This window comes from Mobula hypostoma, chromosome 18, assembly GCF_963921235.1.
Source record: "Mobula hypostoma chromosome 18, sMobHyp1.1, whole genome shotgun sequence".
NCBI classification, from domain to species: Eukaryota; Metazoa; Chordata; class Chondrichthyes; order Myliobatiformes; family Myliobatidae; genus Mobula; species Mobula hypostoma.
In genome coordinates, this window is record NC_086114.1 from 8696840 (window position 1) to 8724349 (window position 27510).

General features: G+C 40.7%; 1 protein-coding gene across 3 annotated transcripts in view; it reads left to right on the forward strand.

Annotated features, from left to right (window-relative positions):
• Positions 1 to 27510, forward strand: part of parga (poly (ADP-ribose) glycohydrolase a) — a 196723-nt gene that overhangs the window by 90605 nt on the left and 78608 nt on the right. For all 3 annotated transcript variants that reach the window (XM_063070415.1, XM_063070412.1, XM_063070414.1), the window contains exons 8-9: positions 7034 to 7126; positions 25577 to 25734. In XM_063070415.1, coding sequence (XP_062926485.1) covers positions 7034 to 7126; positions 25577 to 25734 — 251 coding nt within the window. The remainder of the gene's footprint in view (positions 1 to 7033; positions 7127 to 25576; positions 25735 to 27510) is intronic.

Sequence of the window (27510 nt, forward strand, 5' to 3'; positions counted from 1 at the left end):
TTGTGCTGACATGCTCTAGCCAATATCTCTGTAAATCAATACTTGTGCAGGTCAGGTTTCTGAATATTTTTGTTTCAGATTTAATGCAAAGGTGGCCACTCCTGTTATCATTCTCTTTATTAATAATCCAGAGGTTTTGGCAAGAATTTTTTAAACTTCTGACTTTATAATTTGTTAATCATATATAAAAGAAAAGTCAGTATCTACATAATACTGATATGCAGAATACGTGAAGTATCTTTCAGTTCGAGTAAGACAAAGTCTTTTACCCTTTGACACTGCAAATGACCATTCTTCCTGATGAAATATGAACATTAAGGTTGTGTTGATGAGCCTGTTGCTGTTTTGTGTATTCCAGAGATGTGCTGTGAAGCATGGGAATTTCGTATTCAAAGGGCCTTTGATTAATCTGGATGGTAAAGCTGTGCTGTGTATAGAAGCTGTTGACAGGTGCCAGATATCAGCTGGACAATAAAAAGGCTGCATCCTTTGGTCACATGCTGAAGGCTGATTGCCTTTTCTTGTATGGCATTTCTCAGGAGTTGTCAGTGTTTAAATAGTCTAGCTATTACAAAATGTCATTCACTATGGTCTCATGGCCATGGTTGTAAAGCTCTGGTTGTGTCGAACTTTGTTTCCTTGATTTAAGATTGTTAGGTATGAATAACTAAAAAAAAATGACAAGGTTTTGACTGAAATCACTGGTGAGAATAATAGCATTCAAACAAAAGTTGAAAGTAAATTTATTGTGAAAGGATATATATGTCACCAAATACTTAGGTGTGATTCATTTGCTTGTAGGTATTCATAGTAGAACAAAGAAATGTAATAGAATCAATGAAAACTAGTTTCTCATTCATAACAGAAATGTCTCTTTCTTGAATATTACAAGTAAACTGCAAATCAAACTCACTTTGAACTATATTTCATTTAGGTATTAATCGCATCACTAGTTTCATATATTAGAAACTTAAGCAAGATTACAAGCAACAAATGTTCTATGTGGTAAGGCGTGTTAATTATATTGATGAACACGTTCCGAAGTTCAAAGTAAATTTATTATCCAAGTACATATGTCACCGTACACTACCCTGAGATTCATTTTGTTGCATTCACAATAGAGCAAAGAAATATAACAGAATAAATGAAGAACTACAAGAGGAAATTAAGAACCTGGTGGCACGGTGCGAAGACAATAACCTATCCCTCAACGTCAGCAAGACGAAGGAATTGGTTGTTGACTTCAGAAGGAGCAGTGGACCGCACGACCCAATTTACATCGGTGGTGCGCAAGTGGAACAGGTCAAAAGCTTTAAGTTCCTCGGGGTCAATATCACAAATGACCTGACTTGGTCCAACCAAGCAGAATTCACTGCCAAGAAGGCCCACTAGCGCCTTTACTTCCTGAGAAAACTAAAGAAATTTGGCCTGTCCCCTAAAACCCTCACTAATTTTTATAGATGCACCGTAGAAAGCATTCTTCTAGGGTGCATCACAACCTGGTATGGAAGCTGTCCTGTCCAAGACTGAAAGAAGCTGCAGAAGATCGTGAACACGGCGCAGCACATCACTCAAACCAATCTTCCATCCTTGGGCTCACTTTACACCGCACGCTGTCGGAGCAGTGCTGCCAGGATAATCAAGGACATGACCCATCGTCCCTCTTCCTTCTGGGAGAAGGCTCAGGAGCTTGAAGACTCGTACAGCCGGATTTGGGAACAGCTTCTTTCCAACTGTGATAAGACTGCTGAACAGATCCTGACCCAGATCTGGGCTGTACCCTCCAAATATCCGGACCTGCCTCTTGGTTTTTATGCACTACCTTACTTTCCAGTTTTCTATTTTCTATTTATGATTTATAATTTAAATCTTTTAATAGTATTTGTAATCCAGGGAGCAGAAAGTGCAGAGTCAAATATCGCTGTGATGATTGTATGTTCTAGTATCAATTGTTTGGCAACAATGAAGTATAAAGTACATACAAAGACTGACAAGCAACCAATGTGAAAAGGAAGACGAACTGTGCAAATACAAAAACTAAACAAGTAATAAATAGATAAATATGTAAATAAGTAATACTGAGAACATGAGTTGGTAAATCTTTGAAAGTGAGTCCACAGGTTGTGTTCAGCAGGGGTCCCCAACCTTTCTTGCACTGTGGACCGGTTTAATATTGACAATATTCTTGCGGACCGGCCGGTGGGGGGGTGGGGGGTGGCCAACGAACAAGAGTAGCAGTCAAATACGTTGTTTACCCATAAGACTACAATGACCATGAAGCCTTGCGCGGGCACCAATACGCATGCGCATCGTGACCTGCCGATTCCACCCCCCCACCGCCAAGCAAATCCTTTTTGGCGATTCTGTTCGTGGGGGTGGGTGTTAATCACTACCGATATATAGGTGATACGTTGGTAATACACTCAATTTTGTTTCTAAAAGGGTTTATCTAACGAATTTAATATTAACCACACAGCGCATATTTTTCTCGCATGGATATAATGATAAGTCAATTATCAGGGGAGCTTGAAGTGTTGAACGAACTTCCAGTAGAAGTGGCAGAAGCAGGTTCGATATGATCATTTAAAGAAAAATTGGATAGGTATATGGACAGGAAAGGAATGGAGGGTTATGGGCTGAGTGCAGGTCTGTGGGACTAGCTGAGAGTAAGCGTTCGGCACGGACTAGAAGGGCCGAGATGGCCTGTTTCCGTGCTGTAATTGTTATATGGTTATATAGGTCACTTATAAGTCAGTAGCATCATAACATTTTAAGTAATATTTGGATATTAAACGCACAGCACATATTTTCCCCGTATGAACATATAAAATCATTGCAACACACCAATATCGCTGAATCAGTGGGAGCCCTGGGCTTGTTTCCCTGCAACAACACGGTCCTATCGAGGGGTGATGGGAGACAGCGATACTCGAAGGGGGTTCCTTATGTCCAGTCTATTCCGCAGTTTAGTTTTCGTTGCATTCATCGCAGAAAACTCCGCTTCGCAGAAAAATGTTGGAAATGAAAGCAACGTTTTCATTGCTTTCGTGGCTATCTCAGGATATTTAGCCTTGACTTTGATCCAAAATGCCAACAGAGATGTTATGTCAAACATACTTTTCAGCCCGTCGACTCGAGGAGTTGATCGCCTTCCCGCCCTGACACGGATGTCGCGCGGGTCATGACCTCGCATGCGTAATAGCTGATCAGTGGCCGTGACAGGGAATGAAGACAGGTGCTGCTGACCAAATTATATCGCTTCCTCGTGGCCTGGTAGCGCATGCTCTGCGGCCCGGTGGTTGGGGACCGCTGGTGTTCAGTGTTGTGATGAGTGAGTGGATAACCTATCAGCTGTATAAGGATCAAACTTGTACCCCAGCATCATAGTTGATGCTGGAATTTGTCCATGTTTCTCCAAGAGGCAGTCCAGATTTTTGTTGATTTCCAAGTTCTTGGGGGGGAAAATCTCAGTTTTGTGCAGAGATAAACTTGGTGAAAACTCAGCTGGTCTTGGATGAGGAACTGGAGGAGTGTGTTGGTCAGTTTACAGATGACACAAGATTGTAGGTGTTGTGAATCGTGTAGAAAGTTGTAGGTTTCATTGGGATATCGACAGGATGCAGTGTTGGGCAATGATGTGGCAGAGGGAGTTCAATCTGGAAAAGTGGGCAGTGGTTCACTTTGGAAGATTGAATTTGAAGCCAGAGTACAGGGTTAATGGCAGAATACTTATCAGTTTGGAGGAACAGAGGGAACTTGGCATCCATGTCTATAGATTGCTCAAGTTGGCTCACAAGTTGATAGGGTGGTTAAGAAGGCGAATGGTGTGTTGGCTTTCATTAGTTGGAGGATTGAGTTCAAGAGACATGAGGTATTGTTGCAGCTCTATAAAACTCTAGATAGACCACACTTGGAGTATTGTGTTCATTTCTGGTCGCTTCATTATAGAAAGGCTATGGAAGCTTTAGAGAGGGTGCAAAGGAGATTTACTAGAATGCTGCCTGGGTTAGAGAGCATGTCTTAGGAGATTATGTTGAGCGAGCTAGGGCTTTTTTCTTTGAAGCAAAGAAAGATGAGAGATGATTTGATAGAGATGTACAAGATGATAAGAGGCATAGATAGAGTGGACAGACAAAATTTTACCCAGGGCAGAAATGGCTAATACAAGAGGACATAAGGTGATTGGGGGAAAGTATAGGGGGATGTCAGAGGAGAAGGTGCAGAGGAGATTTACCAGAATACTGCCTGAATTAGAGGGCATACCTTATGAGGAAAGTTTGAGCAAGCTAGGGCTTATCTCTTTAGAGGGATAGGAGAGGTGACGTAATAGGGGGATATCAAATCATGAGAACATTTATTGAGCAGACAGCCGGCACCATTTTTCTAGGGTGGCAATGGCCAAAATCACAGCACATCCATTTAAGGTGAGTGGAAAGTTTAGGAAGGATGTCAGAGGTAGGATTTTATTTAAACACAGACTGGCGGGAGCCTGGAATGCTCTGTCAGTGGCAGTGGTAGAGGCTGTTACAGTAGATATAGTACGTTTAAAAGGCATTAGAGACACATCATTTCACCGATTAAAGCAACGAGGAAATTGAAACATCAAGGTGAATGCAATAGGTGAGCACCGGCTGCCTGCCTGCCTGCCTTTTGATTGCCAGTGGGATTGCACTGAAGCCCGGGAGGGGAGACTGCCTTTCGCATACCGGCGGGATTGCTCTGCTACTGGAGAGGGAAGACTGCCTTTTGATCGCCAGTGGGATTGCACTGAAGCCCGGGAGGGGAGACTGCCTTTCACATGCCGGTGGGATTGCTCTGCTACTGGAGAGGGAAGACTGCCTTTTGAATACTGGCGGGGTTCTCAAAGGGAAGACTGCCTTTTGATCGCCGGTGGGATTGCACTGAAGCCCAAGAGGGGAGACTGCCTTTCGCATACCAGTGGGATTGCTCTGCTACTGGAGAGGGAAGACTGCCTTTTGATTGCTGGTGGGATTGCTGTACTGCCGGAAAGGGAAAGGCCTGCTGCTGTGCCTGGAGAATGTTTCTCAGGTTTTCTGCGTTTTGGATATGGGCTTGGACTATAGATTCTTTTCAGTCTTATAGTTTTTTTATATTCTTTGTTTTTCACCTGATCATTTTTTTGTGTGGGGGAGGGGGATTTGGGGGTTGAAGATCGTACTGTTGTTCTTTGCTTTCTTGGTTTTGTGGCTATCAGGAGAAGAAGAATTTCAGAGTTGCATACTTTGATAATAAATGAACCTTTGAACATGGAAAAATGGAGTGTTATGGCCTGTGTAGGAGAGTAGGGTTAGACTGATAGTGGAGTAGGTTTATATATTATTGTGGGCTCCACTGTTCTGTGTTTATCCTACAGCAAGCAGGGCATTAATTATTTTTACAGAATAGTTTGCTTTTGCAGAAATTAGACTCTGTATGACCAAATGAGTTTCCTCCTGGTGCTCTGGTTTCCTCCCACATTCCAGAAAAAGCACAGGTTAGTGTTAGTGAGTTGTGGCCGTGCTATGTTGGCACCTGAAGTGTGGTGACACTTGCCAGCGACCCACAGCACATCCTCAGATTATGCGATTGTTGGAACAAATGATGCATTTCACTGCCTATTTTGATGTACATGTGACAAAGCTAATCTTTAAAATCATGTTGTTCAGCTCCAGTAAGCAACCTGTTCTCCTTTTTTGCTGAGTTTTGGAGGTTTAATGAGTGAGTATACCTTTCATGGGTGGTGGGTGGAGCTGTCTCTACCATAGGAGGTATAAGGTGCTCCTTCCCTCTTCTAACCTGCAGGTCACCCTTGGGCAAGGTGTAGCACCTGCTTACCCCCCCCCCGCCCCCCGAAGATCAGGGTCATGTGAAGCCATGGAAGCAAGTGGTGGATGGACATATGAGCAATTGATGCATATCACAAGTCTCGGTTATACACCCACTGATGCCAGACAAGACAATCTCTGAACAGTATTGATAACGGCTGGGCTCACCCGTCTTGTAAAAACACTGCCAGAAGAAGGCAATGGCAAATCACTTGTGTAGAAAAAATTGCCAAGAACAATTATAGTCAAAGACAGATGGAAGACCAGGATCTGTGCAATACAGCACACATTTTTTTTTAATGTAATCATTTACAGGATGTAGGTGTCACCAGCTAAGCCAGCATTTATTGCCCATCCCTAGTTGCCCTTGAGAAGGTGGTGATGAGTTGCCTTCTTGAACTGCTGCAGTCCCTGAGGTGTAGGTACGCCCACAGTGCTGTTAGGGTGGGAATTCCATGACTTTAACCCAGCAACCATGAAGGAACGGTGATATGTTTCTAAGTCAGGATGGTGAGTAACTTGGAGTGGGATTTCCAAGTGGTGGTGTTCCCAAGTATCTGCTGTTCTTGTCCTTCTAGATGGTAGTGGTTGTGGGTCTGGAAGGTGCTGCCTTAGGAACTTTAGGAACATGATAGTTAGGGGTATCATGATGGGGATAATGGTTTAAGTGATTTCAGTGGCAAGTCTTTACTGGAAAACACGTCTTTGACATCAACTTTTTGATCTGCTCATCTCATTTGCTGCTGTGATTCCTACAACATACCACCTGCATCTGCAGAAGCTCTTGTGTCCATGATTCCTGCAACCTGCTTTTAATTTTGATTTCAGAAATATTTTAATACATGTTTAGAAATAATTGCTGAGATATATCCTTACTTTGAAAACCTATGTGAAACTGAAGTGAGTATTGAATACAAATTACTAATAGTTTTATAAAACCATGTTTTAATGAGGATGATATTTTAAAGATTAAATAGCTAACTTCCCACTTATGTTCTTTAAGACATAAATTAGATCACGGAGTATTAGTGTAATTCTGTGGCTGTAATCTGCCTAATAGTATATTGTATAATGAATTGTGTGATACCATGTGCACAAGCTCTTAGTTTTAAAAACTCCTTTAATTGTACTTGTGTAGTAATACAAATTGCGTTGCAGCACCCTGTGTTTAATTACTGCAATACTGATAAAGTTTCATTATTTTTTAGGTTTTAGATGATGTGGAAACACAGCATCTTCTACAGTCCATTTTGCCGGAGATGGCTCAACTAGCACTACGGCTACCTACAGTTTGTACGCAGGTAGGTAATAAAAATTAGTAAGACTTTCTTGAAGTCTTAACAAAATTCACTTAAGTTCTGAGTTACAGACCTAGGCTAGTACTTTTTTTCTTATAAATAATTATTATTTCACCTTTTGTTACTTAAAAATAAGGACGATGCACATTAAATTGAGGCAACCTGTCGATAGAATGAGTCTTCATAGATAGTCTTCAACAATCTGTTCTCTCAGCGTGTGTTATTGTGCCCGATGGTTGGAACTATGTTCAGTAAAAGACCGGCTATTATGCACAAAAATTATTGCTTTTTTTGTTAATTTATATGATGTAAGGCAGTATTTTTCATAACTTTAATTCAGTCAAAGGACATGATGGTGTGCAGCAATCTTGGACGCAGCAGTACATCTGGTGAAGGTAGCCCTATAGTGCTCATAAACAAGAAGTTCTGGGATTAACCCAGCAGCAAAAATAGAGCAACATATTCCCCTAAATTAGGATAGTTTACCTATGGAAGGGGAGCGACAGGTAATGGCATTCTTTGCTGTACTTGATGTAGGGATTGTGAATTTGGGAGGCTCTTCCGAAATAGCCTTGGGGGTTAACTATAAGGCATTTTAGAAACAGTATCCTTCCCTCCACTACCTGCAGGTCACCCTTCGGCAAGGTGTAGCACCTGCTTAGCCCCCACCCTCCCCGGTTCGGGTCATAAGAAGCAGTAGAAGCAGGTGGTAAGATGGTCGTATGAGCAGCTGGTGCATATCACAAATTCTGGTCAGTGTGACCACTGACACCAGGCAGACAGTCTCTGAAGAATATTGATAATGGCTGGGGTTATCCGTCTTGTAAAGACACTGCCTAAAAGACGGCAATGACAAACCAGTTCTGCAGAAAGATTTGCCAAGAACAATCATGGTCGTAGACCAAGATCACCCACATCTTACGACACGGCAGATAATGATAATGATGATACATTGGAGACAAAGCACACAGTATCTATCAGAATGAATACTTAAGATGGTCGATGGGATGTTAAATCAAGTGGTTGCAGTTGGAGATTAGTTCATCATATTCCTGACTTGTGACTTGTAGGTAATAAAGGTTTGTGATCATTTGGATGGTGGAAAGACCTTAGGAATCGGGAGGTAAGTTACATAGTGTGGGTTGCTTGGCCTTTACCCTCGTACAGGTACAGCCATTGTATTTATATGGCACAGTAGTTATCTCCCCAGTTGAAACAAACTACTAGTGGAACTCAGCGGGTCAGGTAGCATCTGTGGTGGCAGAGAGATGGCTTATATTTCAGGTCAAGACTTGCATCACATTATAATGTCTGTAATCTCTTTTGTCTTCAATATCCCCATATTGTTTATAGCGATGGATTATAAATTCCAAGACTTGCTGATGGTTATTGGCTAATATGTGTGACATCAATATTATTTGCCATTTATTAGCCTGTCTGTTCTGCTTGATGGATGTGAATAAAGACTGCTTTGATTTCTGAGAGCTGGCAATGAAATTGAATATTGTGTAGTCTTTAGCAAATCTCTCCATTTCTGTCCTTGTGATGGAGTACAAGGACAATTGTCTTTGCTTCGCCTTTTGCCACAGTTAAACAAAAATGATAATAAAATTGAGAAAAAATTAGTCCTGAAAAATGCTAAAACGGCCATCAGGGACTGGCTTATTTGTGAGTAAGTGCCTTAATAGCACTGTTGATGGCATCTTCCATTACTTTGCAGATGATCAAAAATAGACTTTAGTTGGTAATTAAGCATATTGGATTTAATTGCAAAGCATACCAGGATAATTGTCAAATAAATGTATTGTTGTGACTGTACTGATTAGTTTAGTTAGAGGCAATTAGTTCCAGAATTCAGACCTTCAACACTGAAGCTTCGACTTTGTTTCCCCCTTTACCTTTGCTACATCTGGTGTCCACAGCCACTTTTTTTTTTAATCATTTGAAATGCTTCAAAACGGTTGAAAACTGGCTTCTGGTATGATGGGGTCTCTCGAGAATAGAGAGATGGAATTAAGCATCAGGCACATCAATCTTGTCTTTGGCACACATTTAGTAATAGCACTTTTAACAATTTGTTGTTCCATCAGAGTGGCTTCCAACAGCTGTAACCACTATTGTGTTCCATATAGTCTGATTCACTTGTTTAAATTAACACAGAAACCTGTCTGTACATTCGGTTGATAATCAGTTTTAAATATCTGTTTGAAAGTTAAGGATTAGCTTGATGTGGTGTGCAGTTATTTGCATGAAGTACTGTAGTCTGATTTGAACCTAAGCACTGTTACGGTGTTATCAATTTTATTGTGATATGGTAGCTTTTGTAGCTTACTTAATGCGAATACTTTCATATGATCTGGAGAATAATTGAATGTGGATTTTGAAGATGTAGTGCTTTCCTTAGTGGACATTAATTCCCAAAAGCTGTGTTTGATAAGTACTCACGTGTCCTTGAAAATTACTGTCCAGTCACAATTTGTTTCTTTAGAAATACAACACGAACAAGCCCTTCCAGTCCAGTATGCTGCACTGTCCAGCAACCCATCTATTAAACCTCAACCTGATTACAGGACAATTTACAAAGACCAAATAACCTACTAACTAGTACGTCTTTGGACTGTGGAAGGAAATAGATGCACCCGGAGGAAACACACACACACACACACACACACACACACAGGAAGAATGGCCAAACTTTCTCACAGAGTGCGCCAGAATTGAACTCTGAACTCCGATGCCCCCGAGCTGTAACAGTGTTGTGCTAACCTTTATGCTAGTTGCTGACCTTTTCCTCTTTGGCTGACTATCTCTTTTCTCGAGGACCGGAAGCTTTCTGATTCTACTTCATTGAATCAGCATCAAGTTTATTATCACTGAAAGAAAGAAAGATTAGCTTTATTTGTCATGTATACACCAAAACGTGCAGTGAAATGCATTGCTTTGTATCAACGGCCAACATAGTCCAAGAATTGGGCTGGGGGCAACCTGCAAGTGTCACATTTCCGGCACCAACCTATCATGGACACAACTTGTAAGTCTAAAGGCTGATTTATACTTGTGCGTCAAGCTTGCGCCATAGCCCACGCAAGTGGGCTGCGCCGTTGTGAGCATTTATACTTGTGCGTTGGTGTGTCTGCGTTGCTCTGCAATTCGCGCACATCACGCATGCGCACACTCCTGCCCGTGCAAGGCTTCATGGTCATGGTAGTCTTTCTCGGGGTAAACAAGTTTGAAGCGAGTGTCTTTTTTCCTAAAAGCGAAATGTGTCCTCCATCATTTCGGAGGTCTGTAAAGCTGTGCATTGCAGCTAGAGTTCCTTCCCTACCCTTCAGTCGCCCAATGGGAAGCTATTGCAGCATAGGAGGAAATGTGATGCTACCAAGCGGACCAATCACGGTTGTTGCAGTCTGTATTGCCGCGACGCGTAGTTACATTTTTGGAGAGGTGCGTGTCAGGCTATGGCGTAGGGATTCACGTAGGCACTGCGTAGGGTTTGCGGCTACGCTGTACTATGGCATCGATTTGACGCAGAGGTATAAATCAGCCTTAATCCTAACTGCACATCTTTGGAATGTGCGAGACAATCGGAGCACTGGGAAGCTCCTTTCAGACAGCGGTGGGAATCGAACCTGATCAGTGTTACTGGCACTGTAAAGCAATTGCGCTAGCCACCATGCTACCATGTCACCTGTTGTATATTACCTGAAATTTGTTGCTTTGTGGCAGCAGTACAAGGCAAAGATAGAAAATTTCTATAAATTACAAAATAGATAGTACAGAGAGAAAGGAATAGCGAAGCAGTGTTCATGGACTGTTGAGAAACCTGATGGCAGAGGAGGAGAAGTTGTTTCATTGAGTGTAGGTCTTCAGGCTCCTGTACCTCCTTCCTGATGGAAGAAATGAGGAGAGAGCATTTCCTGGGCGGTGAGAAACCTTAATGATGGACACTGCTCCCTAATAGCACCGCCTTTTGAAGATGTCCTTGGTGGTGGGAAGGTTGTGACCATGATGGAGCTAGCTGAGTATCTCACAATCCTATGCATCGGAGGCTTCATACCAGTTGGTGGTATACCTATCATACTGCTCTCTACTGTATATCTATAGACATTTGCAAAAGTACTCTTAGACTCCCAATAATGTAGAGCTGCTGGGTGCCGCTTTCATGATTACATCAGTATGTTGGACCCAGGATAGATCCTCAGAGATGTTGACACACTTAAAATTGCTCACACTTTCCACTCCTGACCCCTCAATGGGGACTGATGCAGTTCTCCCAACGTCACCCTCCTGAAGTCCACAATCATTTCCTTGGTCTTACTGACATTGGGTGCAAGATTATTGTTGTGACATCACTCAGCCAGGTGATCATTCTCACACGTGTACTCTCCTCGTCCCCATCTGAAAGTTTACTAACGACAGTGGTGTCATCTGCAAATTTATAAACAGCATTTAAGTTCAAAGTAAATTTATTATCAAAGTACGTATACGTCACCATGTACTTACCTGAGATTCATTTTCTTGCTGGAATTTGCAGTAGAACAAAGAAATACAATAGAATTATTAAAAAACTACACACACAGACTGACAATCAACCAATATGCAAAATAAGACAAATTGTGCAAATACAAAATAATAATATTTAATAAATAATATTGAAAACATGAGTTGTAGTGTCCTTAAAAGTGAGTTCATAAGTTGTGGAATCAGATTAGTGTTGAGATGAGTGAAGTTATCACGCTGGTTCAAGAGCCTGATGGTTGTAGGGTAATAACTGTTCCTGATCTGATGTTGTGGGACCTAAAATGACTGAATCTCCTGCCTGATGGCAGCAGTGAGAAGAGACATGCCGACACAGTCATGAGTGTAGAGGGAGGTGAGCAGTGGTCTAAAAGCATACATCCTTGAGGAGCACCTGTATTAATACTTACGGCATGATGGTATCGAACAGCAGGCTGTAATTGACAACAGCTATCTGATGTATGTTTACAAGGCATATCAATAATGATTGAGTTTGCAGCTAACCAAATGCATCTTTATCTTTGGCCTTTGAGAAGCGGAAATGTGGAACTATGAAATTACTCTGGATTAATTACTACCAGCATGTTAGGTTGACTGAGTTGCCAGCTTTGAATTATTTGAGTGGTCAGCTTTCTGTGTTGATGCAACAGTGTTATGGATACAAGTCGTATTCATCTTTTACATCATTGCCAGCATGGGGAGTAAAAGCGAATGTACTCTGTTATTCATGAATAAAACTACTTCATAATAGTTTATTAGTTGCAGGAAATAGCAAGTCATATTTTCAGATAATGATTTGTATTTACAGTTGGAAGTCAGAAGTTTACATACACTCGGGTTGAGGTCATTAAAACTCATTGTTTAACCACTCAGATTTCATATTAGCAAATTATAGCTTTGGCAAGATGTTGAGGACATCTACTTTGTGCACGACATGAGTATTTTTTCCAACAATTGTTTACTGACAGATTATTTCACTTTTAATTGACTATATCACAATTCCAGTGGGTCAGAAGTTTACAAACAAAATCAAAAGAAATCAGCCAAGACCTCAGAAAAGAAATTGTGGACCTCCACAAGTCTGGTTCATCCTTGGGAGCAATTTCCAAACGCCTGAAGGTACCACGTTCATCTGTACAAATATTTGTATGCAAGTATAAACACTATGGGACCACACAGCCGTCATACCACTCAGGAAGTGGACGCATTCTGTCTCCTAGTGATGAACGGACTTTGGTGTGAAAAGTGCAAATCAATCCCAGAACAATGGCAAAGGACCTTGTGAAGATGCTGGAGGAAACAGGTAGACAAGTATTTATATCCACAGTAAAACGAGTCCTATATCGACATAACCTGAAAGGCTGCTCAGCAAGGAAGAAGTCACTGCTCCAAAACCACCATAAAAAAGCCAGACTACAGTTTGCAAGTGCACATGGGGACAAAGATCTTACTTTTTGGAGAAATGTCCTCTGGTCTGATGAAACAAAAATTGAACTCTTTTGCCATAATGACCATCGTTATGTTTGGAGGGAAAAGGGTGATGCTTGCAAGTCCAAGAATGCCATCCCAACCATGAAGCATGGGGTGGCAGCATCATATTGTGGGGGTGCTTTGCTGCAGGAGGGACTGATGCACTTCACAAAATAGATGGCATCATGAGGAAGGAAAATTATGTGGATATATTGAAGCAACATCTCAAGACATCAGCCAGGAAGTTAAAGCTTGGTCGCAAATGGGTCTTCCAAATGGACGATAACCCCAAGCATACCTCCAAAGTTGTGGCAAAATTGCTTAAGGTCAACAAAGTCAAAGTATTGGAGTGGCCATCACAAAGCCCTGACCTCAATCCAATGGAAAATTTGTGGGCAGAACTGAAAAAGCGTGTGTGAGCAAGGAGGCCTACAACCCTGACTCAGTTACACCAGTTCTGTCTGGAGGAATGGAACAAAATTCCAGCAGCTTACTGTGAGAATTTTGTGGAAGGCCACGCAAAACGTTTGACCCAAGTTAAACAATTTAAAGGCAATGCTACCAAATACTAACAAAGTGTATGTAAACTTCTAACCCACTGGGAATGTGATGAAAGAAAGAAACACTGAAATAAATCATTCTCTCTACCATTATTCTGACATTTTACATTCTTAAAATAAAGTAGTGATCCTAACTGACCTAAGACAGGGAATGTTTTCTAGGATCAAATATCAGGAATTGTGAAAAACTGAGTTTAAATGTATTTGGCTAAGGTGTATGTAAACTTTTGACCAACTGTATGTTGCAACCTATCACATTTCAGATACTTCAGAAATAATGAAATGCCTCAGTTAAGTAAGCTACAGTACTTCCAGGGCAAAGACTGAGATGTTGAAATATAATTCTCTTTTTGAAATAGGTGAGTATTAAATATCCAGTGTAGAATATCAATTTTGGAAACGGAAAGATTTTCTCAATACAGCTTTGGTATGATTTCCACGTTGTCAGCAAGGCTGTGATGGGAAGGGCACGATGGAATATTTTTGCATTGAGCTAGTGCAGACTTGATGGACATAATGATTTTCTACACAATAATCATTCTAAGACGTGGTGTACTGTAAATTCAGTAAAGCTAGTTGGGTGAACTCCAGTTGTATTTACCAAATACAATGCTGTAGATCACCAGATATGTCGGATTCATAATCAGGTTTATTATCACTGACATCAGTCATAAAATTTGTGACAGCAGTACATAAGCTATTACTGTATGTTGCAATAATTAAATATAAAATTAAATAACTAGTGCAAAAAGAGAGCAGAATAGTGAGGTAGTGTTGATGGACCATTCAGAAATCTGATGGCAGAGGGGAAGAAGCTGTTTCTAAATATTCAGTGTATGGCTTCAGGCTCCTGTGCTTCCCTGATGGTAGGAAGAAGAAGAGGGCACATCACGGATGGTGAGGGTCCTAAATGATTGATGTCACCTTCCTGAGGCACCACCTTTTGAAGATGTCCTTGATGGTGGGGAGGCTAGTGCCCATGATGGAACCGGCTGTATTTACAAGCCTTTGCAGCGCTTCTATTCTGTGCATTGGGGCCTCCATTCCTGACAGTGATGCAACCACTTGGAGTGTTATGTTTCCAGAGTCTTTGGTGACATTCAAGCTGCTGGCGTGCCTTCAATGGGACCTTTCTGGTTTCCCTAACAATAATTGTGTTGAGTGGTAGAAATTTAATCCAATTTTATATTGTGAGCTTTTTCTGGGGTGTGGTATAATCACCAGTATGTCCAATATAAAATGCAATGCAATTATAACTTGGGACTGAGAGTATGAAATGGCAATGTTTGAACCTGTGTCTTCACAGATAATAAAGTTGAAAGAAACAGGAAGATGATAAATATTTTTTTAAAATCTTAATGTGGAATATAAAACATAAATGTTAGGAAAGTGGACAGAAAGGAAAATGGATGCAAGGATAACGGTGTCTCTTTGTTCCTCCAGGAAAGAAATGTATCAAGAGTTCAGGTATTTCAATCAGTTTGATTTAATGACTGAGGTGTCACAAATTAACCTTGGACTGAGATTGTCAAGTTGGAGAAGGAGTGAAGGATTTAAAGCTGTAGTTGGGGAAGTTGCAAATTCTTTAAGTATTGGTACAGTTAGCGTAGAGGTTAGCACAATACTTTACAGTACCAGCCACCCAGGTTCAATTCCTGCTGCTGCCTGTCACGAGTTTGTACGTTCTCCCTGTGACCATGTGAGTTCCTCCAGGTGCTCCAGTTTCCTCCCACAGTCCAACAATATACTGGTTGTTGGGTTAATTGGTCATTGTAAATTGTCCTGTGATTAGGCTATGGTTAAATTGGGGGTTGCTGGGCAGCACAGCTTGTAAGTCTGGAAAGGCTTATCCTATGCTGTGTCTCAATACATAAGTACATGAAGTGTAATTCCCGAGACGAACATATAAGCCAAGTACAGCCATTTGAATTATAATATGTTGACATGGCTCAGGTCATTAGACCATAAGACACAAGGGCAGAATTAGGTCCATCAAGTCTCTTCCATCATCCTATCATGCCTGATACATTTTCCCTCTCAACTTCATTCTCCTGCCTTCTCCCCATAACCTTTTATGTCCTGACTAATTGAGAACCTTTTATGTCCTGACTAATACAATTTCTGCTCTGAATATACTCAATGACTTGGCTTCCACAGCCATCTGTGGCAATGAATTCCACAGTTCACTACCCTCTGGCTAAAGAAATTCCTCCTCATCTCTGTTCTAAATGAACATCCTTATATTCTGAAACTGTGCCCTTTGGTCCTAGACTCCCCCACTATAGGAGGCATCTTCTCCACATCTACTCTATCTTGGCCTTTCAGTATTTGGTAGGTTTTAATGAGATATCCCCTCATTCTAAACTCCAGAGAGTACAGCCCCAGAGCCATCAAACGTTCCTCATAAGTTAATCCTTTCATTCCCAGCATCATTCTCATAAACCTCCTTTGGATTCTAATGCCAGCTCATCCTTTCTGAGATACGGGGTCCAAACTGCTCACAATACTACAAATATATTCTGACTAATGCCTTATAAAACCTCAGCATTGTATTATTGCTTTTATTTACTAGGGTTCTTGAAACGAATGCTAACATTGCATTTGCCTTCTTTACTACCGACTCGACCTGCAAGTTAACCTTTAGGAAATCCTGCACTTGGACTCCCTTTGCACCTCCAATTTCTGAAAATGGTCTACACCTTTATTCTTTCTAACAGTGTGCATGACCATACTCTTCTCTATACAGTATTCTGTCTGCCACTTCTTTGCCCAGTGTCCTAATCTGGCCAAGGTCTTGGTAATGTCTGCAGACTTGGCTACAAAGCCATCAATTCTGTCATCCATATCATTGACATATAACGTGAAAAGTAGCGGTCCTTACACCGACCCCAGTAGAACGCTAGTCACCGAAAGCCAACCAGAAAAGGTCTCTTGATTTCCACTCTTTGCCTTCTTCCAGTTTGCCAATTTTCTGTATGTGCTAAAATTACTACAAACGTACAATAAATGTGAAATATATGTAGTGTTCATTTGAAGGCCTTGGGTAGAGTTCTTGCAGCTTATTTTGTATTAGAATCTGGGGTTCACATAGCATAAAAAAGGTTGGAAACCCCTAGCTGAGTTCTTCCAGCATTTCATGTGTGAACCCCTGTTGTAGATGTTGGTTAGATGACGCTCTTGTATTCAGATCAAAGCAATCTGATTGGAATGAAGTTTCACTTGGTCCTAGGTTTTCAAGCAATATGATAGTACCAAGAAATGGAGTTTGACATTTAAATTACAGTATATATTTTGTTTCTAAATTACGTCATGGATTAAGTTCATCAAAACTCCTTTAGTTCTTGGACCTATTTGTCATTCAACTGTGCAACTTACTTCATATAGAAAGTGCGAAAACCTTCTGTTTTGTAGTGATGTTTACATTCATTTGGGTTAGTCATCGTTAGTCCTGACGAAGGGTCTCGGCCTGAAACATCGACTGCGCCTCTTCCTATAGATGCTGCCTGGCCTGCTGCGTTCACCAGCAACTTTGATGTATGTTGCTTGAATTTCCAGCATCTGCAGAATTCCTGTTGTTAGTCATCGTCATCATCATTTAGTGCCATGTCGTATGATGTGGGTGATCATTGTTCGTGACAGTGGTTGTTCTTGGCAAATTTTTCTACAGAACTGGTTTGCCATTGCTGCCTTCTGGGCAGCATCTTTGCAAAACGGGTGACCCCAGCCATTATCAATACTCTTCAGAGATTGTCTGGCATTAGAGGTCGCATGACCAGGACTTGTGATATGCACCAGCTGCTCATACGACCATCCACCACCTGTTGCCGTGGCTTCACGTGACTCTGATCGGGGGTGGGGGGGGTACTAAGCAGGTGCTACACCTTGCCCAAGGGTGACCTGCCGGCTAGTGGAGGGAAGAAGTGCCTTACACCTCCTTTGATAGAGACGTATCTCCGCCCCGGTACCCAACTGTGTTAGTAGATATCAGAAGTAAAAACAAAGATCAGTATTTTGTGCCCTCACATGCATGTTAATAGCAGTTCGGTTCAATCTAGCATAGGCATTTTATTTGCCCTTAAGTTCAGATGGTTATTTGGTTCTAATATTAGATTAATATTGAATATAATATTCATTATTAATTGTGGTGTAAAAGAGAAAATCAGTACGCACTAATGCCCCTCAAGCTGCTTTCAAGAGACAGTGGTCTAGCTGATATGTTTACATTAATGAACAGGACTGCTGCTGCATTAACTTTAATGTTTTTAATAGAGCTTGCTTGCACTAACTTAACATGATGATGAATCTCCTCACATGACAGAGCAGAATGCAGTTTTGTAGTAACAAGGTTGCGGAAGTGGTTTCTTTATGCGTGTGGCCTACCACAGATTTAATGGGGCAGAAAGTTGAGTGGCCACAAGTGGATCAATAAAGATGTTGTTTACTCTTTAGTTCTGATTGGAATCAATTGGTGATTGCCAAGAATTTAATGCGGAGATTAATGATAAGCATATATCAAATACTCTTTTGTACTTTGATTTACAGTTCTGTGCAAAAGCAACCTATTGATTCTGTGGAATAATAATTATTTCTAGCCAATCACAATTTTTTTTGTTTGGTAATGTATAAGAAAGAAGATGATATTTTTATCGGCTTAATTAAATCTCTTGAGTTCAATAGGTTTCAATGGGTACATTTAATGTCAGAGAAATGTTTACAATATGAATCCTGAAATTCTTTTTCTTCGCAAACATCCACGACGACAGAGGAATGCCCCAGAGGAATTCAGACACCATTTGTAAGTTCTCCCTGTGAACAGCATGGGTTTCCTCTGGGTGCTCCAGTTTCTTTCCACAGTCCAAAAATGTACTGTCTAGTAGGTTAATTGGTCATTTTAAATTGTCCTGTGATTAGGCTAGGGTTAAATCAGTGCGTTGCTGGGTGATTTGACTCTGTGGCCCATGCTGTATCTCTAAATGCTTGGTGCATTTATAATACCATAAGATATAGGAGCAGAATTAGGCCATTTGGTCTGCTCTGTCTTTTCCTCATGGCTGATCCATTTTCCTCTCAGCCCCACTCTCCTGCCTTCTCCCTGTATCTCTTCATGCCATGAATAATCAAGAATTTATCAACCGTTGTATTAAATATTCCCAATGACTTGGCCTCCACAGCCACTTGTGGCAACAAATTCAGCAGATTCACCACTCTCTGGCTAAAGAAACTCCTCCTCATTTCCATTCTAAATAGACGAGTATTTGGTCCAGATTAAATCTGATGTCTTATAAATTTAAATCAATTATTTGCTTGTGAGTGCATCTTACTAATCGCCCTCCACAGCTTTTATTTTCTTCTGTTATTTTTTGCCTTTAACCTTTTAACATTTTGTACTGTAGATTTGCAGATAATGTGTCTTGTTTCTCTTTTGGCAAGGAATATCTGTGTACGTCTGTAGACATAGACTTGCACTAGGGTGGTTCTGCAGCTTTCTTTAGGTGTTACGTGCAGGTACTGGTGTTCAGACAAAAATAAGTGTCTCTACCTGGGAGTCCGGAAGTTCAAGGATAATGATGCCTGGAGTGCATCTATTCATCAATGACATACTGTGCAAGCCACTGGATTGTGATCTATTTTATATATACCACCTTCTTGTGAATTGCACCCAGTGGCCACTTTATTACTTACAAGAGTGGATGTAATAAAGTCCTCCTCTGGATGTAATAAAGTGTATTTCACCCATCCACTTCAAGGTCCAACATCTTGGGTGATCCTCTTCTGCATATCACCATTTTAACACGTGGTTGTTTGAGTTAATGTTGCCTTCCTGTCAGCTTGACCCAATCTGCTCGTTCTCATATGACCTCTCATTAACAAGGCATTTTTGCCCACAGAACTGCCACTCACTGGTGTTTTTTTTTGTTGTTTCTCAAGCTATTCCCTGTAAACTCCAAAGACTGTTGTGTGAAAATCACAGGCAATCAGCAGTTTTTGTGATGCTCAAACCAGCCCATTTGGCACCAACAATCATTCTACAGTCAAAGCTACTTAGATTACATTTCTTCCTCATTCTAATATTTGGTCTGAACAACTGAACCTCTTGACCATTTCTGAATGCTTTTCTGAATTGAGTTGCTGCCACATATTGGGTGATTACATATTTGCATTAATAATGTGGTGTACAGCTGTACCTAATAAAGAGTCCAACCAGTGTATGTGTTCAAATAAAGTAAATGGGTTTAGATAATAAACAGTTTTCATTTTTCATTTTTAAAATCTTTTTTATTATTATTAATGATCAACAAAAATACATTATGGTAATCAAGTCAATATGTACAATGAAGAATTAAATAAGCACATAACTGATTGACAAAGCTAAGCAATATATCAATAATAAGAAGAGAAAATAAAGTGAATTTTTTTTGAAAGAAAAAAAGGAAAAAACCCTACTAACTAAGAGAAAAAAAAACCCTACTAACTAAAAAAAAAAGAAAAATAACCCATTGGGAGCACAACCCTGGAGCTATATGTCATACAAGACTCCATAAAAGAAAAACATCAATCCGCCAACTCAAATCCATTTAAACAAAAATCAAAAGGAAACCATATTAATTAACTCAAATCAGTTGATAGTAGCAGGTAATGAACTCCACCTTTTCTCAAAATCAAATCGAGGATTAAAAGTTCGACTTCTGATTTTCTCCAAACGAAGACATACCATCACCTGAGAGAACCAGCAGTTTTATCTCTTGCTCAGGTGGGTGTGTAAATATTAGAGCTCATAATTTTGAGTGACACTGATGCCATGTTGAGTGGAGTTTTTATGCTCATTCACAGGATGTAGCTATGACTGACAAGATGATTATACCTTGTTCATTATCCACTGCATTTGGTAAAATGATAGTGAGTTTGCTCCTTGATGTACTCTTGCCCATGTGATAACTGCTGCCCCCAATCCAAGAACAGCTTCTTCCCCTCCGCTATTAGATTTAAGAATGGTCTATCAACCCATGAATACTACCTCGATCCTGCCCACACCAGTGATCCTTTCTCCCATATTCAGTCCTCCTCATCTATTTGGACACCTCACTCTGGTCTTCTGCCTTCGCCCATATACTAACTCATTATTCATCTTTTGCACTTCTTTTTGTAACTTAGAGTAATTTTTGTCTTTCATTGTACTTCTGTCACAAAACAACAAATTTCAGGATATATATCAATAATAATAAAACTGGATTCTGATATGAAAATACTCCCACAGTGCTGCTAGAAATGAGGTAACATTAACTCCACACATTAATCACTCCAAAAATATTACCCAAATACTTTCATGTGATCACGCTTCCTCATTTTCCATTGGCAACATATGTTTCATTTGTATATGGTGCATAAATTTGGAGAGATTAATGAGCTACCTTGTGCATGATATACTTTTAATGCAAAATAGATATTAGCAAGAAAATAAATTGCTTTGTGTTTGTGTTCTTGTAAGATTTAGATAGTTCCAATTAATTATAATTTATATGTATGTTTGAAATTTTGGATTCAGTAAACTGTCATTTGATAATTAACAAATCAAAATATATGATTAGTATTTTATATATACTGCTAATGGATTTTGTATGTTATATCCAATATATGTGGTAATTCATGTTTCTGTGACATGCAGTTATCAAAGGTTCATATAAGATTGCTGGGTAAACGTCACAAATACTCTTAATCCAACACACTTGGGACTTCAATGGTTTAACACTGAATTAACAGATTACTTGTTGCTATTTATGCCATTGGCATTTAGGGCAGCAATAGAGATCCTCCATCTCTGTCAGTCTTTGGCTATCTTCTGTATTGTGCTCCAGATGTGATTCAAGGTCCTCATTTCTGCAAGTTGTCTTTGGTCTCCTGCATTTCCTCCAACTTCCAGGGATCCAGTGAAGTGCTGACTTGATGATGCATTTGGCCTTTCTTCTCATCACATGCCCAACCCATCTCCAATGTTTCCTCATGATGATTGTGGCCATGTTTATTTGATGACACCGAATAACTAGGATGTGGTTGGAGATCTTTCTTGGTCAGAAAATACAGAGGATCTTTCGGAAGCTCGTGTTATTAGCAGATTATCTGGGCTATTAATATTCTGATAAACATTGCATTTACTTTTTTAAAGAGATGTTGCCCAGGAGCTTACCAGTAAGTTTTGGAAGAGTGTGGCCAGCCGAACCAGAAGGGGCCTGCAAGAATAGTGGTCCCAGCAAGAGGAGGGGAGCATGAAACTAGTATCCTAATAAGTGCAGGAAATGAGGCTCATTAGTGCAAAGGGATGCAGGAATCATGGAGACACGAGATTGCAGATATTGGAATCTGGGACATCAAACAATCAGCTGGAGGAATTTAGCAGCAAATATTGGTGGGGGTGTGTGGGGAGGAAGTGTTGAAGTTTCGCTCGGAACCAAAGCCCAGCAAGTGGAAGGAAACAGAAACCTGGGCCCAGTGAAATCCATTTTTTTTCCAGGAATTAAAACCCATGTATATATTTTGGATAGACGAATATTACTTTTATTTAGAGCCAGAAAAATGCAACTTTCTTATCAAGGGTCTATAAATTCAAATAATTGTAAAAATCATTTGTGTGCAAATCACTGGTGCTGTAGTGTCATGAATGAATCCTCCCCCCGTCTCAGCATGCTGAAAATGTCAGTGTCTCACAAACCTAATCAGGAAATTGGTCAGTAGAAGTTGGGTGTAGACCGTGCTACAATAGTTCCAATCCATTTGGAAGCTGGAAACAAAAATGTGACAAAAGATTGGTTCCTCCTGAGTATTTGGTGCTGGAGGAACTCAGCATGTCATGCATCATCTATGGAATTGAATAAACAGTCGACATTTTGGGCCAAGACCTTTTTCAGGACTGGAAAGGCCTCTTGTCTCTTCTCCTCACCTATCTATCATCTCTCCCTCGAGCCCCCTCCCCCTTCTCTTTCTCCTATGGTCCACTCTCCTCTCCTATCAGATTCCTTCTACTCCAGCCCTTGACCTTTCCCACCCACCTGACTTCACCTATCACTTTCCAGCTAGTCCTCCGTCTCTTCCCCTTACCTTTTCATTCTGGTGGCTTTCCCCTTCCTTCTCAGTCCTGAAAAAGGGTCTCTTGGCCCTACTTACGTACAGTACAGTACTTTGATAATAAATTTACTTTGAGCATTAATCACAAATATGTAGCTACCATTTTATTCTTTACGTTTAGACTTTACATGTACTTTAACTTTAAGTCAACGTTATGAACTCATATTTCAAATTGAAATGTTGAAATTCTGCCCAAAGTGTTTTGTTTTGCTTTCATTGCTTCTGCAGCAATCACTTATATTTGTATTTTGCCTTTAATGCAGTAGAGTGTCCAAATGTGTTTCATAGACATGTTATCAGAACACAGGGAAATATTAGGATTTATTTGGTCAGAGAGAGGTATTAAGAAAATTCAAAGGAGGGAAAATAGGCAAGAGAGCTTTCGTGGAGATACCAGAAGTGAGGATTTTGAGGGATGGAGAGAATTTGAACTTGGGCCATTGCAGGATTGAGGAAAATCAGAGATATGGAAGAGGCAGTGGATGGATATGGTAACGAGATTTATGGCTTTCCTCAACTGTAAGTCAGAAAACACAATATTTTGCATGCAACACTCAGTTATATTGGCTCGTCTATGTCTAGGGGAAATCCCACCCAGCACCTGCCTCAACGCTTCCCACGGAGTCGTTTGCCGCCCAAATCAATCCCAAACATCAATTATCAGCCAGCACACCCAGTACGTTTTACCAAGTACACATTATAGATATTACTAATTCTATGACATTAATATAAATTCGATACAGAAAAGGAAGTAATGAAAAAAAAAAGGTGTCAAGACTTATCAAAGTCCAAGTTCTTCGCGCGCAACCGTTGGAGCTCAATCGATTCCTGACGACCACCCGAATCCTGTCGGCTCACGGCTCGGGACCACCCGAAGTGATTGACTGGAGCCTTTCCACACGTCCGCCGTCCTCCCTGTCTCTCCTCCGACTCCCCGTCTCTCCACTGTCCTCCCCGTCTCTCCACTATCCTCCCCGTCTCTCCACTGTCCACCCCGTCTCTCCTCCGACTCCCCGTCTCTCCACCGTCCTCCCCGTCTCTCCTCCGACTCCCCGCCAAAACCCCGTCCCCAGTCATATGAGACAGCATTATCACCCGAAAACAAAACGATACACGATCATCCATTGGCTAATAGCACCCTGCTCTGTATTAACCCAAGCAACTGTCTCGCTAGAGACTTTCTCAGCATTTAACATAACAAAGAAGCATTCCCCAATATAACATAACAAAGCCATTTTAAATTTAACATACAAAAAAAGAAAGACCCCGTACATGCAATTAATTGAATACTGCAAATTAAAATAGTGCAGAAAGTTTTGCATCAATTCATGGGTAGAGGAAAAAGCAAACAGCTAAGAGCGCCCTGAAATAGGCTTGGAAATGATCAGTTCATAGTAAGTTTATTATGAAATTACATATATGTCATCTTGAGATTCATTTCATTGCAAGCATTCACAGTGGAACAAAGAAATACAATACGATCAATGAAAAACTACACACAAAGACTGACAAGCAGCCAATGTGCAAAAGAGGACAAACTATACAAATGTAAAAATAAATACTGTAAATAATACCAAGACCATGAGCTGTAGAGTCATTGAAAGTGAGTTTGTAGGTTGTGGGATGAGTTCAGAGTTGAGATTATTCATGCTGGTTCAGGAGTCTTATGGTTGAAGGGTAATACCTTGGACCTAGTGGTGAGGGACCTGGTGGTGATTAAGGCATCAGTAAGGTCTTAGCTGTGGACAAACTGACAGTGGTGGATCTGGACTAAACAACAGAGATCAGAAAAGGCAGTCTTACCAATGGCATGGATATAGTCCAAAGCTCATCTGAGAGTGTGTGATATGGTGCCAAGATTGTGAATAGTGTGGTTGAGTTTCAGACAGAATTCATGAAGTGGGAGTTGCGTGGAGTTACTTTCCTTGGTTGAATGAAATTTCCACTCTTGTGGTGCTGCATGTCTGGAAAGTAATTTGACAATTTGGAAGCAACAGGGAAGTCCGGAGGTAACAATGAGGTGGATATGGTTGTTGGTGCATTTCAGATTCTATATCATAAAAGGCATCCGTTAGTCTTGGGAGACCATGGATCTGCGCCTGGAAAGTCTTCACTCTCCAGGGCGCAGGCCTGGGCAAGGTTGTATGGAAATCCAGCAGTTGCCCATGCTGTAAGTCTCCCCTCTCCACGACACCAATGTTGTCCAAGGGAAGGGCATTAGGACCCATGCAGTTTGGCACCAGTGTCGTCGCCGAGCAATGTGTGATTAAGTGCCTTGCTCAAGGACACAACACGTTGCCTCGGCTGGGGCTCGCTGGTCCAATGCCTTAACCACTTGGCCACGTGCCCACACATCTATATCATAGAAGTTCATATAACATTGTAGTGCAGCTATCCCCTAGGCCAACATTGCAGCACACATTAAAATCTTATACTCTCTTCGGTCAGAACATAGAACAGTACAGCAACCTATCCTTATAAGCTTAATCAAGTTCTAAATTATATAAACAATGAAAAAGAGACCAAAAGCATCTGGACTATATTGTGGTCCTTTTCAATTTATAACAAGGCTACTTGAGGATTTCTAAACCACTGGAAATCAGTAGTACCTCAAATAAGAAAATTTTCCAATCGAATGAGATGAATGAAATTGCTACCACAGTACTGTTTGTAGATCGCAGCAGTGTTACTAAATTGCCATATGTACTATAATTTGGTAAATGTAATTTTGCTTCTGTTTGCCAAATTAATAAACTAATTACCTCTACCTTGCCTCCTTCCGTGCCAGCCGATACCATTGCTTAAGCAGAAGATGAATCACTCCATCACAATGTCACAAGAACAAATAGCCTGCCTTCTGGCCAATGCCTTTTTTTGTACATTTCCACGACGGAGTAATAAAGCAAAACCCGAATACTCTAATTTCCCGGACATAAACTTCAAGAAGTAAGTATAAAGTTTCTTTCCTGCATACAGCTTGATATACAATTATTATAAAGCATTTTATAGAAGGTGTTAACATTATTATCTCACTACTAGGATTTTCGATTGCTTTACACAGATAGAGAACTGTGCTTCAGTCTTTATTTACATATACGTGGGGGCACCATGGTAACGTAGCAGTTAGTGCAACGCTATTACAGTTGGAGGAATCAGAGGTTGGAGTTCAATTCTGGTATAGTCTGTAAGGAGTTTGCATGGCCTTACCATGAATTTGTGCGCTTCCTGCGGGTGCTCTGGTTTATTTCCACAGTCCAATTTGTACCGGTTAGTAGGTTAATTGGTAAAAATAAATTGTCCTGTGATTAGGCTAGAGATGGGCGGTGCAATTCCTTGAGCTGGAAGGGCCCATTCGGAGCTGTATATCTAAATAAAAAAAGTTTACATATCAGTCTGCCCAGTGCTCTCCTTTAAAGCCGTGCAGTGAAGAAACTTCGTGTTCTTTTTTTGTAGGAAGGCTGGAAATGTGAGGTGTTTTGATGGCTGGTAGCATGAGTAGGTAAATGATAGTAATAATCAAGTCCAAGAAAATGATTTTGAGCTCATTGCTTAGCTTCTGGTATATTATAGAGGGACAATGTGAGGAATCAGGAAAGAATATAACCTGTGGTAATGGTGTGTTGAGAATGAGTGATTATACACTCAATGGCCACTTTATTAGGTACGCTTGTACACCTGCTGGTTGAGGTAAATTTCTAATCAGCCAAGCATGTGCCAGCAACTCAATGCATAAAAGCATGCAGACATGGTCAAGAGGTTCAGTTGTTTTTCAGCCCAAACATCAGAATGGGGAAGAAATGTGACTTAAGTGACTTTGACCGTGGAATGATTGTATCTGAGAATCTGCTGATCTCCTGGGATTTTCATGCACAAGTCTCTAGAGTTTACAGAGAATGGCGCGCAAAACAAAAAGCATCCAGTGTGCGGCAGTTCTGTGGGCAAAAATGCCTTGTTAATGAGAGAAATGTTTCAGCCCAAAACGTTGATTGTACTTTTTTCCATAGATGTTGCCTGGTCTGCTGAGTTCCTCCAGCATTTTGTGTGTGTTGTTAATGAGCGAGGTCAGAGGAGAATGCCCAGATTAGTTCAAACTGGCAGGAAGACAACAATAACTGAAATAACCATGGATTAAAACAGTGGTGTGCAGAAGAGCATCTCTGAATGCACAGCATCTTGAACCTTGAAGTGGCAGCAGAAGACCACAAGCATACACTCAATAGCTACTTAAATTACATGCCGGAGGTACCTAATAAAGTGGCCACTAAGTGTAAATGGAAAAGGATTAAGTAGGGCCCTGGGGATTTTGCTTTTGACAGCCTATTAGACCATAATGGGATGCGGTGTAATTTAACCTGCTTGTCTGGGTATTTAATCATTATTGAGTTTGATGATAAAGATGGAGGTATTAGTCTGATACACACTGTTGTGATCTGTTAGCTGAGCAGCTCAGATGGGCAATTGACATTGATGTATTACCAAGAGACAGAAGTATATTAGGCAGATTATATTTTTATAAGGCATGTATATGTGAGAAGATCATTGGAGGGATCTTTCATGCTTGGGGAAGAATAAAGTTCTAAAGAGAACTCATTTCTGTTTTCCAGGCACCATTTGTGTAAGTTTTGTACGTCTGAGTTCTTTGAACGATCTTAGTTGAATATTCTATTTGCATATAGTCAAGAGTTTAGAGATTTGATTACACAGCATAACCTTTCTCTTTAA